The sequence below is a fragment of the Dermochelys coriacea genome, chromosome 14 (genome assembly GCF_009764565.3).
Source record: "Dermochelys coriacea isolate rDerCor1 chromosome 14, rDerCor1.pri.v4, whole genome shotgun sequence".
Lineage (NCBI taxonomy): Eukaryota > Metazoa > Chordata > Testudines > Dermochelyidae > Dermochelys > Dermochelys coriacea.
Window position 1 is genome coordinate 167,602 of NC_050081.1, and position 14,242 is coordinate 181,843.

Here is a 14,242-nt window from a genome sequence, read left to right on the forward strand (position 1 = left end):
TGAAGTGAAACACAGACACAAAGAATGGTCCAGTAGTTTGAGTGCTATCCTGGGATTCAGGACGCCTCAGTTAAATTTCCTGCTTCATTACAGGCTCCCCGTGTGCCACTGGGCAGGTCTCAGTCTCCTGTGCTTCAGTTTTCCATCTGCTTGATAGGTGATAATAATACTTACCTATCTCACGGAGATGTTTTGAGAATAAATACATTAAAAGATTGGGGGGGGTCATGTAAAAATAAATAGATTCCTGCTCTTAGCCTGACCAATATCTGCTATTTCAGAAAAAGTTAAAGTCTACTTTAAGTCCATAAGACATGTAACTAATTATGCTGTACAATAGATGGAGTGTGGAGAAGCGAATGCTTTGAGAGGAGACATTTTTCACTCATCAGGCTCCAATCAGTAACTTTCTTCTATCTTAGGCTCAACAATGTTACAAATGAAGAAAGAACTAAATGAACTTCTTGTGAGGAAAGAACAAGAATGGGAAAAGCTACAAGCTTGCCAACTCTGTTTTCAGAAGACAACATTGCAAGATACCAGAAAGCAGCTTCAAGAAATGCATAAAAAATTCAACAGGTTAAAAGAAGATTTCACCTATAATCTGAGAGTTCTGGAAGAGAGAGACAGAGAGCTGGAGCGCTATGATGCCATGTTTACTCATTTGAAAATGGCTGAACATGCTAAACAGGCAGAAGTTAGTGATCTTAGGATACAGCTGGATAAGCTGCAACAAACACTTGTCAAGGAAACCCGGAAACAAGAGGCTCTGCAGTACCAATATCAACAAAAACTTAAAGATCATCAGTTAGAGATGGAGCGGCTGCACAGGTAAGAGACTTTTCATTACAGTACATTACTATCTTGGAAAAGTAGACATTCAGCCTCCCAAATGAGTGTCTGTGGATCTGATAAAGCAGTAGTTTCTTTAAACACATTAAAAAGGAAGGTATGTACAAATTTTAACATATTAAAAGCTCCATTCTGGCTGAGCTATGCTTAGCACAAGAACAGAGTTGGGGTCTGCAAAGGTAGGTTTAAGTCACCTTTACAGCATCTGTATTCACTCTCTAGTGGAGAGCTTCCAAACCTCTGGCATTAAGTTAGAGGAGCCCCAGCGTTGCTCTCAAATGGTGCACCATATCTCTAAGACAAAAGCTGCAAGATGTGGGAGGGAGTTTGGCATAGAGGTGGATTTCAGAGTTGATAGAGGGAAGGCTTTTCATAGAATCATAGAAGATTAGGGTTGGAAGAGACCTCAGGAGGTTATCTAGTCCAACCCCCTGCTCAAAGCAGGACCAACACTAACTAAATCATCCCAGCCAAGGCTTTGTCAAGCTGGGCCTTAAAAACCTCTAAGAATGGAGATTCCACCACTCCCTAGGTAACCCATTCCAGTGCTTCACCACCCTCCTAGTGAAATAGCTTTTCCTAATATCCAACCTAAACCTCCCCCACTGCAACTTGAGACCATTGCTCCTTGTACTGTCATCTGCCACCATTGAGAACAGCCTAGCTCCATCCTCTTTGGAATCCCCCTTCAGGTAGTTGAAGGCTGCTATCAAGTCTCCCCTCTCTCTCTTTTCTGCAGGCTAAATAATCCTAGTTCTTTCAGTCTCTCTTCCTAAGTCATGTGCCCCAGCCCCCTAGTCATTTTCGTTGCCCTCTGCTGGACTCTCTCCAATTTGTCTACATCCTTTCTGTAATGGGAGGCCTAAAACTGGATGCAGTACTCCAGATGTGGCCTCACCAGTGCCAAATAGAAGGCAATAATCACTTCCCTCGATCTGCTGGCAATGCTCCTACTAATGCAGCCCAATATGCCATTAGCCTTCTTGGCAACAAGGGCACACTGTTGATTCATATCCAGCTTCTCATCCATTGTAATCCCCAGGTCCTATTCTGCAGAATTGCGGCTTAGCCATTCGGTCCCCAGTCTGTAGCAGTGTATGGGATTCTTCCATCCTAAGTGCAGGACTCTGCATTTGTCCTTTTTGAACCTCAGATTTCTTTTGGCCCAATCCTCCAATTTGTCTAGGTCAGTCTGGACCCTATCCCTACACATCTCTCTCTCCCCCCAGTTTAGTGTCATCCGTGAGTTTGCTAAGGGTGCAATACATCCCATCATTCAGGCCTTAATCGTTAATGAAGATGTTGAACAAAACCGGCCCCAGGACAGACCTCTGGGGCACTCCGCTTGATACTGGCTACCAACTAGACATTGAGCCATTGGTTCGACAATCTAGCCACCATTGGAAGACAGAATACTGGGCTAGATCTATCATTGGCCGGACCCTGTAACTTATGGTCTTAACTTATTAAAATCTAACAGGACAGAGAGAAGCCTCCAGTAATTAAAGTCCTTTAATTTGTCTTAATTCTTTTGAAATGTTTCTCTAATTTTGAGACAATTAGAGAGTAATAAGAGACTCTGGACAAGAAAATTTCCCACAGCATCCTCTCAGTAAGTTTATTCACTGATGTTTATTTGTTTGATGAAGATAGAAATAACTAAAATAGTTAAAGTTGAATTAGTTAAAAGTGCTTTCTGATGCGTGAAACATACGTGAAAAGTACAAATGATAAAATATGCTTTAAGAACCAAAATCATTTACTAAATTTTACTTAAAATTAGGTTAAAAGAAATTTATAAAAACCATCACTATTTTGAACAGACTCCTGCAATCACTCCAACACTAGATCACCCTAACTGACTTTTCTCAACAGTATCTAGCTGGATGTTGAAGGTCTTTATTGTTTTTGTGAAACTGAATTTGTCTTGCTTAGTGGAAGATTTGAATACGAGAAGTGCTTGTTGAAGAAATGGAACAAGTAGCTAGTTCAAATGGCAAGTTGCCATGTTTTTGACTTATAAATAGTAGTAGTTCCTGACTGCACTTGATTCTTGGTTTCCAGTGCAAAAGATCAAGGATTCTCCAAGGACTTGGCTCTGCTTAAAAATGTGGCCTTTAATAAGTTTGGGCAGCATTATTATTACTAACTTTAAAAATGTCACTTGAGTCGGTGATTTTCTTTCATTAATAGAAAATTTTAATAAGTAATAGACAACTGTGCCTGTTCTGTGACTTATAAACTTAGAGTAAGATTGTTTGTAGCAGTCTGTGACAGAGTGAGACCCTGCCCATCTTCTGCTCTGTCTACACAGACTATTCTGACACCTTCCATTGTTAAATACTACTGTGTAGTTTATGTACATGATTTTTCCAATGACCTTGTTGGGCCATACACCACATTTACAGCATCAGGTTTCTCCTCAGCCCTTTGCCCAGGAGAGGGAAGAAAGCTGTTCACCCAGAGATCCTTCTTGGTTCTGGCTCCATTAGCTTGCCTCTCTTCATCACTTCCATCTTGTGCCACCTTCTACCCTTTGTGGTAATAGGCTAATTAGCTCTTTAGTCCTCATCAGTCCATTCTAATCTGTTTTTTCATAGATACTAAGATCAGAAGGGACCATTCTGATCTAGTCTGACCTCCTGCACAACGCAGGCCACAGAATCTCACCCACCCACTCCTACGAAAAACTTCACCTATGTCTGAGCTATTGAAGTCCTCAAATCGTGGTTTAAAGACTTCAAGGAGCAGAGGATCCTCCCTCAAGTGACCCGTGCCCCATGCTACAGAGGAAGGCGAAAAACCTCCAGGGCCTCTTCCAATCTGCCCTGGAGGAAAATTCCTTCCTGACCCCAAATATGGCAATCAGCTAAACCCTGAGCATATGGGCACCATGTCCTTAAAAATCTCCAATGATGGGGATTCCACAGCCCAGAGGGAAGAAAAAGCATGATAAAAATGAGACATTGCCCATGCTCTCTCTCACCTACATCTAAAAAAGACACCACCACCAAGTGACTGAAGTGCTGATCAGAGAGGAGAGCCTGGCTGAAGGGCAACAGTCAGCCTGTGGTGAGAAGCATCTATGTTTGTAAGGGCACTGAAAGTGTTATTATCAGCTTAGAATGTGTTTTGCTTTGATTTCATTTGACCAAGTCTGACTTGTGTTTTGACTTATAATCACTTATTTCAGAGTCACTTAATCACTTAATCTATCTTTTGTAGTTAATAAATTTGTTTATGCTCCCTGAAACAGTATGTTTGGTTTGAAGCATGTCAGACTCCCCTTGGGATAACAAGCCTGGTACATATCAATTTCTTTGTTAAATTGATAAACTCATAAGCTTGCTCCAGTGGGCATAACTGGACACTGCAAGATGGAGGTTCCTGGCGTTGTGTCTGGGACTGGAGATATTGGCTAATGTCATTCGGTTGCACAATCCAAGCAGTTTACTAGAGGCTGTGTGTGAACAGCCCAGAAATGGGGGTTCTCACAGCAGAGCAGGTTAAGGCTGGCTCCCAGAGTCGAGGATTGGAATGACCTAGCAGATCACCAGTCCGGATGACACCAGGGGAACGTCACAACATCATGATAGGGGTCTACTATAGACCACCAAATCAGAAAAAGGAGGTAGATGAGAAACAAACAGAAATATCCAAAAACCACCTGAAAGAAAATCTAAAATCAGCACTTGGGGATTCTGGTGAATGAACAGCTGAACATGAGTCCCCAGTGTGATGCTATGGCTAAGGGTTTTATGTAATCCTTTGATGCATAATCAGAGGAATATTGAATAGGGCCAAAGAGGTGGTATTTCTTCTGTTTATGATATTGATAAGACCATTACTGTAATATTGTGCTTTAATAAGGATGTCAAAAAATTTGAGGGGGTTCATTAAAGATCCACCAGAATGAGTTAAGATCTGGAAAGCTGCCTTTCACTGACAGACTTAAGAAGCTCAATCTATTTAGCTTATTGTTGTGGGGCAAGCATGTCCCTCTTGAGTCAGGGTCGGTATAGCCTCATGGCTGAATCTGCTGCCCACCCTTAGCCTTGGGGTGGTGCGACCTAGAGACCAAAGTCAGTATGGCTGTCCTCTCCCTTAAGGTTGTGTGGCCCAATGGCCAGAGACAATATAGTTGCCCTCTCTCACCAGGCTGCATGGCTTAATAACCAGAGTCAATATAGTTGCCCTCCCCATTGGCCATTAGACCACCCAGCCCCAAAAAGAGAGAAGTGGGCTGACACCTAGGGGTAGGTGGCTGCTGGGACCCAGGTCCCCCTGCTCCACCAGGTCCCAGCCCAGGGTCATAGAATCATAGAATCATAGAATATCAGGGTTGGAAGGGACCCCAGAAGGTCATCTAGTCCAACCCCCTGCTCAAAGCAGGACCAAGTCCCAGTTAAATCATCCCAGCTAGGGCTTTGTCAAGCCTGACCTTAAAAACCTCTAAGGAAGGAGATTCTACCACCTCCCTAGGTAACGCATTCCAGTGTTTCACCACCCTCTTAGTGAAAAAGTTTTTCCTAATATCCAATCTAAACCTCCCCCATTGCAACTTGAGACCATTACTCCTCGTTCTGTCATCTGCTACCATTGAGAACAGTCTAGAGCCATCCTCTTTGAAACCCCCTTTCAGGTAGTTGAAAGCAGCTATCAAATCCCCCCTCATTCTTCTCTTCTGCAGACTAAACAATCCCAGCTCCCTCAGCCTCTCCTCATAAGTCATGTGCTCTAGACCCCTAATCATTTTCGTTGCCCTTCGTTGTACTCTTTCCAATTTATCCACATCCTTCCTGTAGTGTGGGGCCCAAAACTGGACACAGTACTCCAGATGAGGCCTCACCAGTGTCGAATAGAGGGGAACGATCACGTCCCTCGATCTGCTCGCTATGCCCCTACTTATACAACCCAAAATGCCATTGGCCTTCTTGGCAACAAGGGCACACTGCTGACTCATATCCAGCTTCTCGTCCACTGTCACCCCTAGGTCCTTTTCCGCAGAACTGCTGCCGAGCCATTCGGTCCCTAGTCTGTAGCGGTGCATTGGATTCTTCCATCCTAAGTGCAGGACCCTGCATTTATCCTTATTGAACCTCATCAGATTTCTTTTGGCCCAATCCTCCAATTTGTCTAGGTCCTTCTGTATCCTATCCCTCCCCTCCAGCGTATCTACCACTCCTCCCAGTTTAGTATCATCCGCAAATTTGCTGAGAGTGCAATCCACACCATCCTCCAGATCATTTATGAAGATATTGAACAAAACGGGCCCCAGGACCGACCCCTGGGGCACTCCACTTGACACCGGCTGCCAACTAGACATGGAGCCATTGATCACTACCCGTTGAGCCCGACAATCTAGCCAGCTTTCTACCCACCTTATAGTGCATTCATCCAGCCCATACTTCCTTAACTTGCTGACAAGAATGCTGTGGGAGACCGTGTCAAAAGCTTTGCTAAAGTCAAGAAACAATACATCCACTGCTTTCCCTTCATCCACAGAACCAGTAATCTCATCATAAAAGGCGATTAGATTAGTCAGGCATGACCTTCCCTTGGTGAATCCATGCTGACTGTTCCTGATCACTTTCCTCTCCTCTAAGTGCTTCAGGATTGATTCTTTGAGGACCTGCTCCATGATTTTTCCAGGGACTGAGGTGAGGCTGACCGGCCTGTAGTTCCCAGGATCCTCCTTCTTCCCTTTTTTAAAGATGGGCACTACATTAGCCTTTTTCCAGTCATCCGGGACTTCCCCCGTTCGCCACGAGTTTTCAAAGATAATGGCCAAGGGCTCTGCAATCACAGCCGCCAATTCCCTCAGCACTCTCGGATGCAATTCGTCCGGCCCCATGGACTTGTGCACGTCCAGCTTTTCTAAATAGTCCCTAACCACCTCTATCTCTACAGAGGGCTGGCCATCTCTTCCCCATTTTGTGTTGCCCAGCACAGCAGTCTGGGAGCTGACCTTGTTAGTGAAAACAGAGGCAAAAAAAGCATTGAGTACATTAGCTTTTTCCACATCCTCTGTCACTAGCTTGCCTCCCTCATTCAGTAAGGGGCCCACACTTTCCTTGGCTTTCTTCTTGTTGCCAACATACCTGAAGAAACCCTTCTTGTTACTCTTGACATCTCTTGCTAGCTGCAGCTCCAGGTGCGATTTGGCCCTCCTGATATCTTTCCTACATGCCCGAGCAATATTTTTATACTCTTCCCTGGTCATATGTCCAAGCTTCCACTTCTTGTAAGCTTCTTTTTTATGTTTAAGATCCGCTAGGATTTCACCATTAAGCCAAGCTGGTCGCCTGCCATATTTACTATTCTTTCGACTCATCGGGATGGTTTGTCCCTGTAACCTCAACAGGGATTCCTTGAAATACAGCCAGCTCTCCTGGACTCCCTTCCCTTTCATGTTAGTCCCCCAGGGGATCCTGGCCATCTGTTCCCTGAGGGAGTCAAAGTCTGCTTTCCTGAAGTCCAGGGTCCGTATCCTGCTGCTTACCTTTCTTCCCTGCGTCAGGATCCTGAACTCAACCAACTCATGGTCACTGCCTCCCAGATTCCCATCCACTTTTGCTTCCCCCACTAATTCTACCCGGTTTGTGAGCAGCAGATCAAGAAAAGCGCTCCCCCTAGTTGGCTCCCCTAGCACTTGCACCAGGAAATTGTCCCCTACGCTTTCCAAAAACTTCCTGGATTGTCTATGCACCGCTGTATTGCTCTCCCAGCAGATATCAGGAAAATTAAAGTCACCCATGAGAATCAGGGCATGCGATCTAGTAGCTTCCGTGAGTTGCCGGAAGAAAGCCTCATCCACCTCATCCCCCTGGTCCGGTGGTCTATAGCAGACTCCCACCATGACATCACTCTTGTTGCACACACTTCTAAACTTAATCCAGAGACACTCAGGTTTTTCCACAGTTTCGTACCGGAGCTCTGAGCAGTCATACTGCTCCCTTACATACAGTGCTACTCCCCCACCTTTTCTGCCCTGCCTGTCCTTCCTGAACAGTTTATAACCATCCATGACTGTACTCCAGTCATGTGAGTTATCCCACCAAGTCTCTGTCAGTGGTGAGAGTATTTGCCACTGAGTCAGTGGGGATCTGATCAAAACACAGTTGTCACTTGGCCCAGTGGCTTGTCCTCCCCTGGACTACTTCCTACCCTGTCTCTTGAAGCAGTGGTCTGGGCATCTCTGGGGTCTCCGGGTTCCTTGGTGTGTGTAGCTTCCAATGGCTCCAACCTCCCTTGGGCGTCTGTAGACTTCTGGGTATCTGCATCTCTGGCTCCCACGATTTCAGGATTCAGCAGCTCCCGGACTGGAGCCTTCAATGTGCATCCTCCCTCCTTGGCAGTCAGCCCTGACTGAGGTTAGCTGCTCCCTTTTATACCTGGGTTCCAGCTGGAGCATGCCCAGCAGGGCCGAGGGGGCATGGCCTCCTCCACCCGCGGAGTAGGATTAACCCCTGCTGAACCAGTGCAGGGCAAGCGTGCCCCGTCTCATTTATCAAAGAGAAAGTTCAGAAATGGTTTGATCATGCTGTATAAGTATCTACACAGGAAGAAGATGTCTGATATCAGACAAAGGCATACTGAGATCCAATGTCTGGAAGTTGAAGCTAGCCAAATTCAAACTTGAAACTCATCACAAATTTCTAACAATAAGAGTAATTAATCACTGGTCAACTTACACAGTATGTGTTGGAGTCTCCGTCTCTGGAAGTCTTATGCATTAGGCCAGGTCTACACTACAGAGTTTTATCAGCTTATGTCTGTCAGAAAGTGTGAAAAATCACTCCTAACTGACATAGCTATGCTGGTAAATCCCCCCCATGTAGATACTGCTTATATTGACAAAAGAGTCCTTTCGATGGCATAGCTTGTGTCATTCAGGGAGGTGGTTTAAGTATACTGGCAAAAGAGTTTTTTGCTGGTATAGTCAACTAGGAGAATTTGCTGGTATAGCAGTATTGGCTTTGTAGCATAGTCTAGCACGGATTAGACATCTTTCTAAAAAAAGATGCTGAAGCTCAACCAGAAGTTATAGCCTATGTAGGAGTTTGAATTAGATGATTAAGGGTCCCTTCTGATCTGAAAATGTATTAATTGTTAAATATTTACTTATTTGTAAGAGAATTAAAACAATTTTATAATTATATATTGTGAATAGAAAGTTAAGATGCATTTTTGTTTAAGAAATTACATATTTGCAAGTTATATTTCTATGAGTGCATTGTTGCTGGAAGAATCTTTCAGAAACACCTATCAATAGTTCATAATTGACCACATTTCATATAAATTTGTTTGGTGTTATAGTTCTAAGGTTTCTGACATTGACCATCACAGTAAGGAGTATAAGAAGCTGAAACAGGAGTTGGAGAGAAAACTCCAAGAAGTGGAAGGAGAGCTGGCTTTGCAGAAACAGGTACAGGAGTCTATAGAAAACAACTTTGTATTAAACGAGCCACAGTAGGTGTAATTTCTACTTTACTGTCCATCCATTCTCATGGAAGAATTATGCATTATAGATGAATGCTCTGGGTAGGTGTAGTTATCTGATATCCGTTCAGGCAGTCCTTTTTAGCTCTAATGTAAAATGTGCAATGGGCAGCACTGCATGTTGCTTTACAGGAATAGGTGTCATGTGGGTATTTGCATACTGGCGGTTGCTTTACTTACTAGTCTGGCAGCCTCCCCTTGGGAAGAATTGGTAAGATTATGTTTAGTAAACTGAGATGGTACAAGATTCTTGTATATGGGGATACAGCTAGCACACTGTGCTAAATTGGCTAACCTTGAAATTCCAGGAAAGGTCAGCTTCTATAAATCAGAAGCAGCTTTAGGCAGGCATATAGGCTAAATAAACACATTAACATGTGCCAGCATGCCGTACTTCTCTGATTTCAAGGCCATCTCCCACTTTTTATGCCATTGTTAACACACAATTGTCTGCTGCTATTAATACTCAATCATTTCATAATGTGAGAATACTTAGCAATGGAGTTTGTTTGAGCCCTAGTGGTGTCACCCAATTGAGGGTGTCTCACTACCCATATATTGCAAAAAACAACATTTTTTTAGGATAATTTATACTCATTTCACCTTTTAAAAAAATTTAGGACATTTCAAGTTTACAAATCATTGCCATGTAAATATCAGAAACAAAATGATCATAACAGTGAGCTTATTTTTTTAGCTAAATATGTAGTTGTATAATTAAATCTCTATTTAACAGGGGGTTACCTTGACTGGATTATTGGCCTGCTGGAGGGTGGGAAGCAGAAGATATGACATTTTGATTTTCATAAGGCTTTTGACACAAGCCTTATGAAAATCTTATTTACTGCTTTGACAATCCCATATGTTCTCACAAGAAAACTAGGGAAATGTGGTCTAGATTCAGTTATTATACTGACAGGTTTCAGAGTAGCAGCCGTGTTAGTCTGTATTCGCAAAAAGAAAGTACTTGTGGCACCTTAGAGACTAACAAATTTATTAGAGCATAAGCTTTCGTGAGCTACAGCTCACTTCATCGGATGCATTTAGCTGTAGCTCACGAAAGCTTAGAGACTAACAAATTTATTAGAGCATAAGCTTTCGTGAGCTACAGCTAAATGCATCCGATGAAGTGAGCTGTAGCTCACGAAAGCTTATGCTCTAATAAATTTGTTAGTCTCTAAGGTGCCACAAGTACTCCTTTTCTTTTTGCGAATACAGACTAACACGGCTGCTACTCTGAAACTTGTTCCTGGGTTAGTGGTTCTGTTGTGTGGTGGGTGGTTGCTGGTGAGTATTTGCTTCAGATTGGGGGGCTGTCTGTAAGCAAGGACTGGCCTGTCTCCCAAGATCTGTGAGAGTGATGGGTCGTCCTTCAGGATAGGTTGTAGATCCTTGATGATGCATTGGAGAGGTTTTAGTTGGGGGCTGAAGGTGATGGCTAGTGGTGTTCTGTTGTTTTCTTTGTTGGGCCTGTCCTGTAGTAGGTGACTTCTGGGTACTCTTCTGGCTCTGTCAATCTGTTTCTTCACTTCAGCAGGTGGGTATTGTAGTTGTAGGAATGCATGATAGAGATCTTGTAGGTGTTTGTCTCTGTCTGAGGGGTTGGAGCAAATGCAGTTATATCGTAGAGCTTGGCTGTAGACAATGGATCGAGTGGTATGATCTGGATGAAAGCTAGAGGCATGTAGGTAGGAATAGCGGTCAGTAGGTTTCCGATATAGGGTGGTGTTTATGTGACCATCGCTTATTAGCACCGTAGTGTCCAGGAAGTGGATCTCTTGTGTGGACTGGTCCAGGCTGAGGTTGATGGTGGGATGGAAATTGTTGAAATCATGGTGGAATTCCTCAAGGGCTTCTTTTCCATGGGTCCAGATGATGAAGATGTCATCAATGTAGCGCAAGTAGAGTAGGGGCATTAGGGGACAAGAGCTGAGGAAGCGTTGTTCTAAGTCAGCCATAAAAATGTTGGTGTACTGTGGGGCCATGCAGGTACCCATCGCAGTGCTGCTGATTTGAAGGTATACATTGTCCCCAAATGTGAAATAGTTATGGGTGAGGACAAAGTCAAAGTTCAGCCACCAGGTTAGCCGTGACAGTATCGGGGATACTGTTCCTGACGGCTTGTAGTCCATCTTTGTGTGGAATGTTGGTGTAGAGGGCTTCTACATCCATAGTGGCTAGGATAGTGTTTTTAGGAAGATCACCAATGGACTGTAGTTTCCTCAGGAAGTCAGTGGTGTCTCGAAGATAGCTGGGAGTGCTGGTAACGAAGGGCCTGAGGAGGGAGTCTACATAGCCAGACAATCCTGCTGTCAGGGTGCCAATGCCTGAGATGATGGGGCGTCCAGGATTTCCAGGTTTATGGATCTTGGGTAGCAGATAGAATACCCCAGGTTGGGGTTCTAGGGGTGTGTCTGTGCGGATTTGTTCTTGTGCTTTTTCAGGGAGTTTCTTGAGCAAATGCTGTAGTTTCTTTTGGCAACTCTCAGTGGGATCAGAGGGTAATGGCTAGTAGAAAGTGGTGTTGGAGAGCTGCCTAGTAGCCTCTTGTTCATATTCCAACCTATTCATGATGACAACAGCACCTCCTTTGTCAGCCTTTTTGATTATGATGTCAGAGTTGTTTCTGAGGCTGTGGATGGCACTGTGTTCTGCATGGCTGAGGTCATGGGGTAAGCGATGCTGCTTTTCCACAATTTCAGTTCCTGCACGTCGGCGGAAGCACTCTTTGTAGAAATCCAGGCTGCTGTTTTGATCTTCAGGAGGAGTCCACCCAGAATCCTTCTTTTTGTAGTGTTGGTAGGAAGGTCTCTGTGGGTTAATATGTTGGTCAGAGGTGTGTTGGAAATATTCCTTGAGTCTGAGATGTCGAAAATAGGATTCTAATGAGCTCTCAAAACTGGATACTCTCATAAAGAACCAACCTTCCACACAAACTTCCTCATGGCTGGACTTTACAAAAAGTAGACAAGCCATTTACAACACACACTTTGCTTCTCTACAAAAGAAAAAGGACACTAAGCTATCTAAACTACTACATGCCACAAGGGGCCACAACAATGGTTCCCGTAACCAACCCAGCAATATTGTTAATCTATCCAACTATACTCTTAGCCCAGCAGAAGAATCTGTCCTATCTCGGGGCCTCTCCTTTTGCTCCTCCATCCCCACGAACATGATACAGTTCTGTGGTGACCTAGAATCCTATTGTCGCATGGCCCCACAGTATGCCAACATTTTTATGGCTGACTTAGAACAACGCTTCCTCAGCTCTCGTCCCCTAATGCCCCTACTCTACTTGCGCTACATTGATGACATCTTCATCATCTGGACCCATGGAAAAGAAGCCCTTGAGGAATTCCACCATGATTTCAACAATTTCCATCCCACCATCAACCTCAGCCTGGACCAGTCCACACAAGAGATCCACTTCCTGGACACTATGGTGCTAATAAGCGATGGTCACATAAACACCATCCTATATCGGAAACCTACTGACCGCTATTCCTACCTACATGCCTCTAGCTTTCATCCAGATCATACCACTCGATCCATTGTCTACAGCCAAGCTCTACGATATAACTGCATTTGCTCCAACCCCTCAGACAGAGACAAACACCTACAAGATCTCTATCATGCATTCCTACAACTACAATACCCACCTGCTGAAGTGAAGAAACAGATTGACAGAGCCAGAAGAGTACCCAGAAGTCACCTACTACAGGACAGGCCCAACAAAGAAAACAACAGAACACCACTAGCCATCACCTTCAGCCCCCAACTAAAACCTCTCCAATGCATCATCAAGGATCTACAACCTATCCTGAAGGACGACCCATCACTCTCAGATCTTGGGAGACAGGCCAGTCCTTGCTTTCAGACAGCCCCCCAATCTGAAGCAAATACTCACCAGCAACCACCCACCACACAACAGAACCACTAACCCAGGAACCTATCCTTGCAACAAAGCCCGTTGCCAACTCTGTCCACATATCTATTCAGGGGATATCATAGGGCCTAATCACATCAGCCACACTATCAGAGGCTCGTTCACCTGCGCATCTACCAATGTGATATATGCCATCATGTGCCAGCAATGCCCCTCTGCCATGTACATTGGCCAAACTGGACAGTCTCTACGTAAAAGAATGAATGGACACAAATCAGACGTCAAGAATTAAACATTCAAAAACCAGTCGGAGAACACTTCACTCTCTCTGGTCACTCAATTACAGACCTAAGAGTGGCTATCCTTCAACAAAAAAGCTTCAAAAACAGACTCCAACGAGAGACTGCTGAATTGGAATTAATTTGCAAACTGGATACAATTAACTTAGGCTTGAATAGAGACTGGGAATGGAGGAGTCATTACACAAAGTAAAACTATTTCCCTATGTTATTTCTCCCCCCCACCCCACCCCCCACTGTTCCTCAGATATTCTTGTTAAAAGCTGGAATTAGCCTACCTTGGTTGTCACCATGAAAGGTTTTCCTCCTCCCCCCCCCCCCCCCGCTGCTGGTGATGGCTTATCTTAAGTGATCACTCTCCTTACAGTGTGTATGATAAGACCATTGTTTCATGTTCTCCATGTGTGTATATAAATCTCCCCTCTTTTTTCCACCAAATGCATCCGATGAAGTGAGCTGTAGCTCACGAAAGCTTATGCTCTAATAAATTTGTTAGTCTCTAAGGTGCCACAAGTACTCCTTTTCTTTTTTAGTTATTATACTGTGGGTGAACAACTGGCTGAAAGACTATGCTCAAAGAGTAGTTATCAATGGTTCGCTGTCAAACTGGGAGGGAGTATCTTGTGAGGTTTTGCAGTGGGTCAGTCCTGGGTTTGGTACAATTCAGTATTTTCATTAATTACTTGGATATGGAGTAGAA

General features: G+C 44.1%; 1 protein-coding gene across 2 annotated transcripts in view; it reads left to right on the forward strand.

Moving 5' to 3' along the window:
- CCDC57 (coiled-coil domain containing 57) overlaps positions 1-14,242 on the forward strand; it is a 147,189-nt gene that overhangs the window by 19,713 nt on the left and 113,234 nt on the right. For both annotated transcript variants that reach the window (XM_038372374.2, XM_043497587.1), the window contains exons 2-3: positions 423-831; positions 9,172-9,280. In XM_038372374.2, coding sequence (XP_038228302.1) covers positions 423-831; positions 9,172-9,280 — 518 coding nt within the window. The remainder of the gene's footprint in view (positions 1-422; positions 832-9,171; positions 9,281-14,242) is intronic.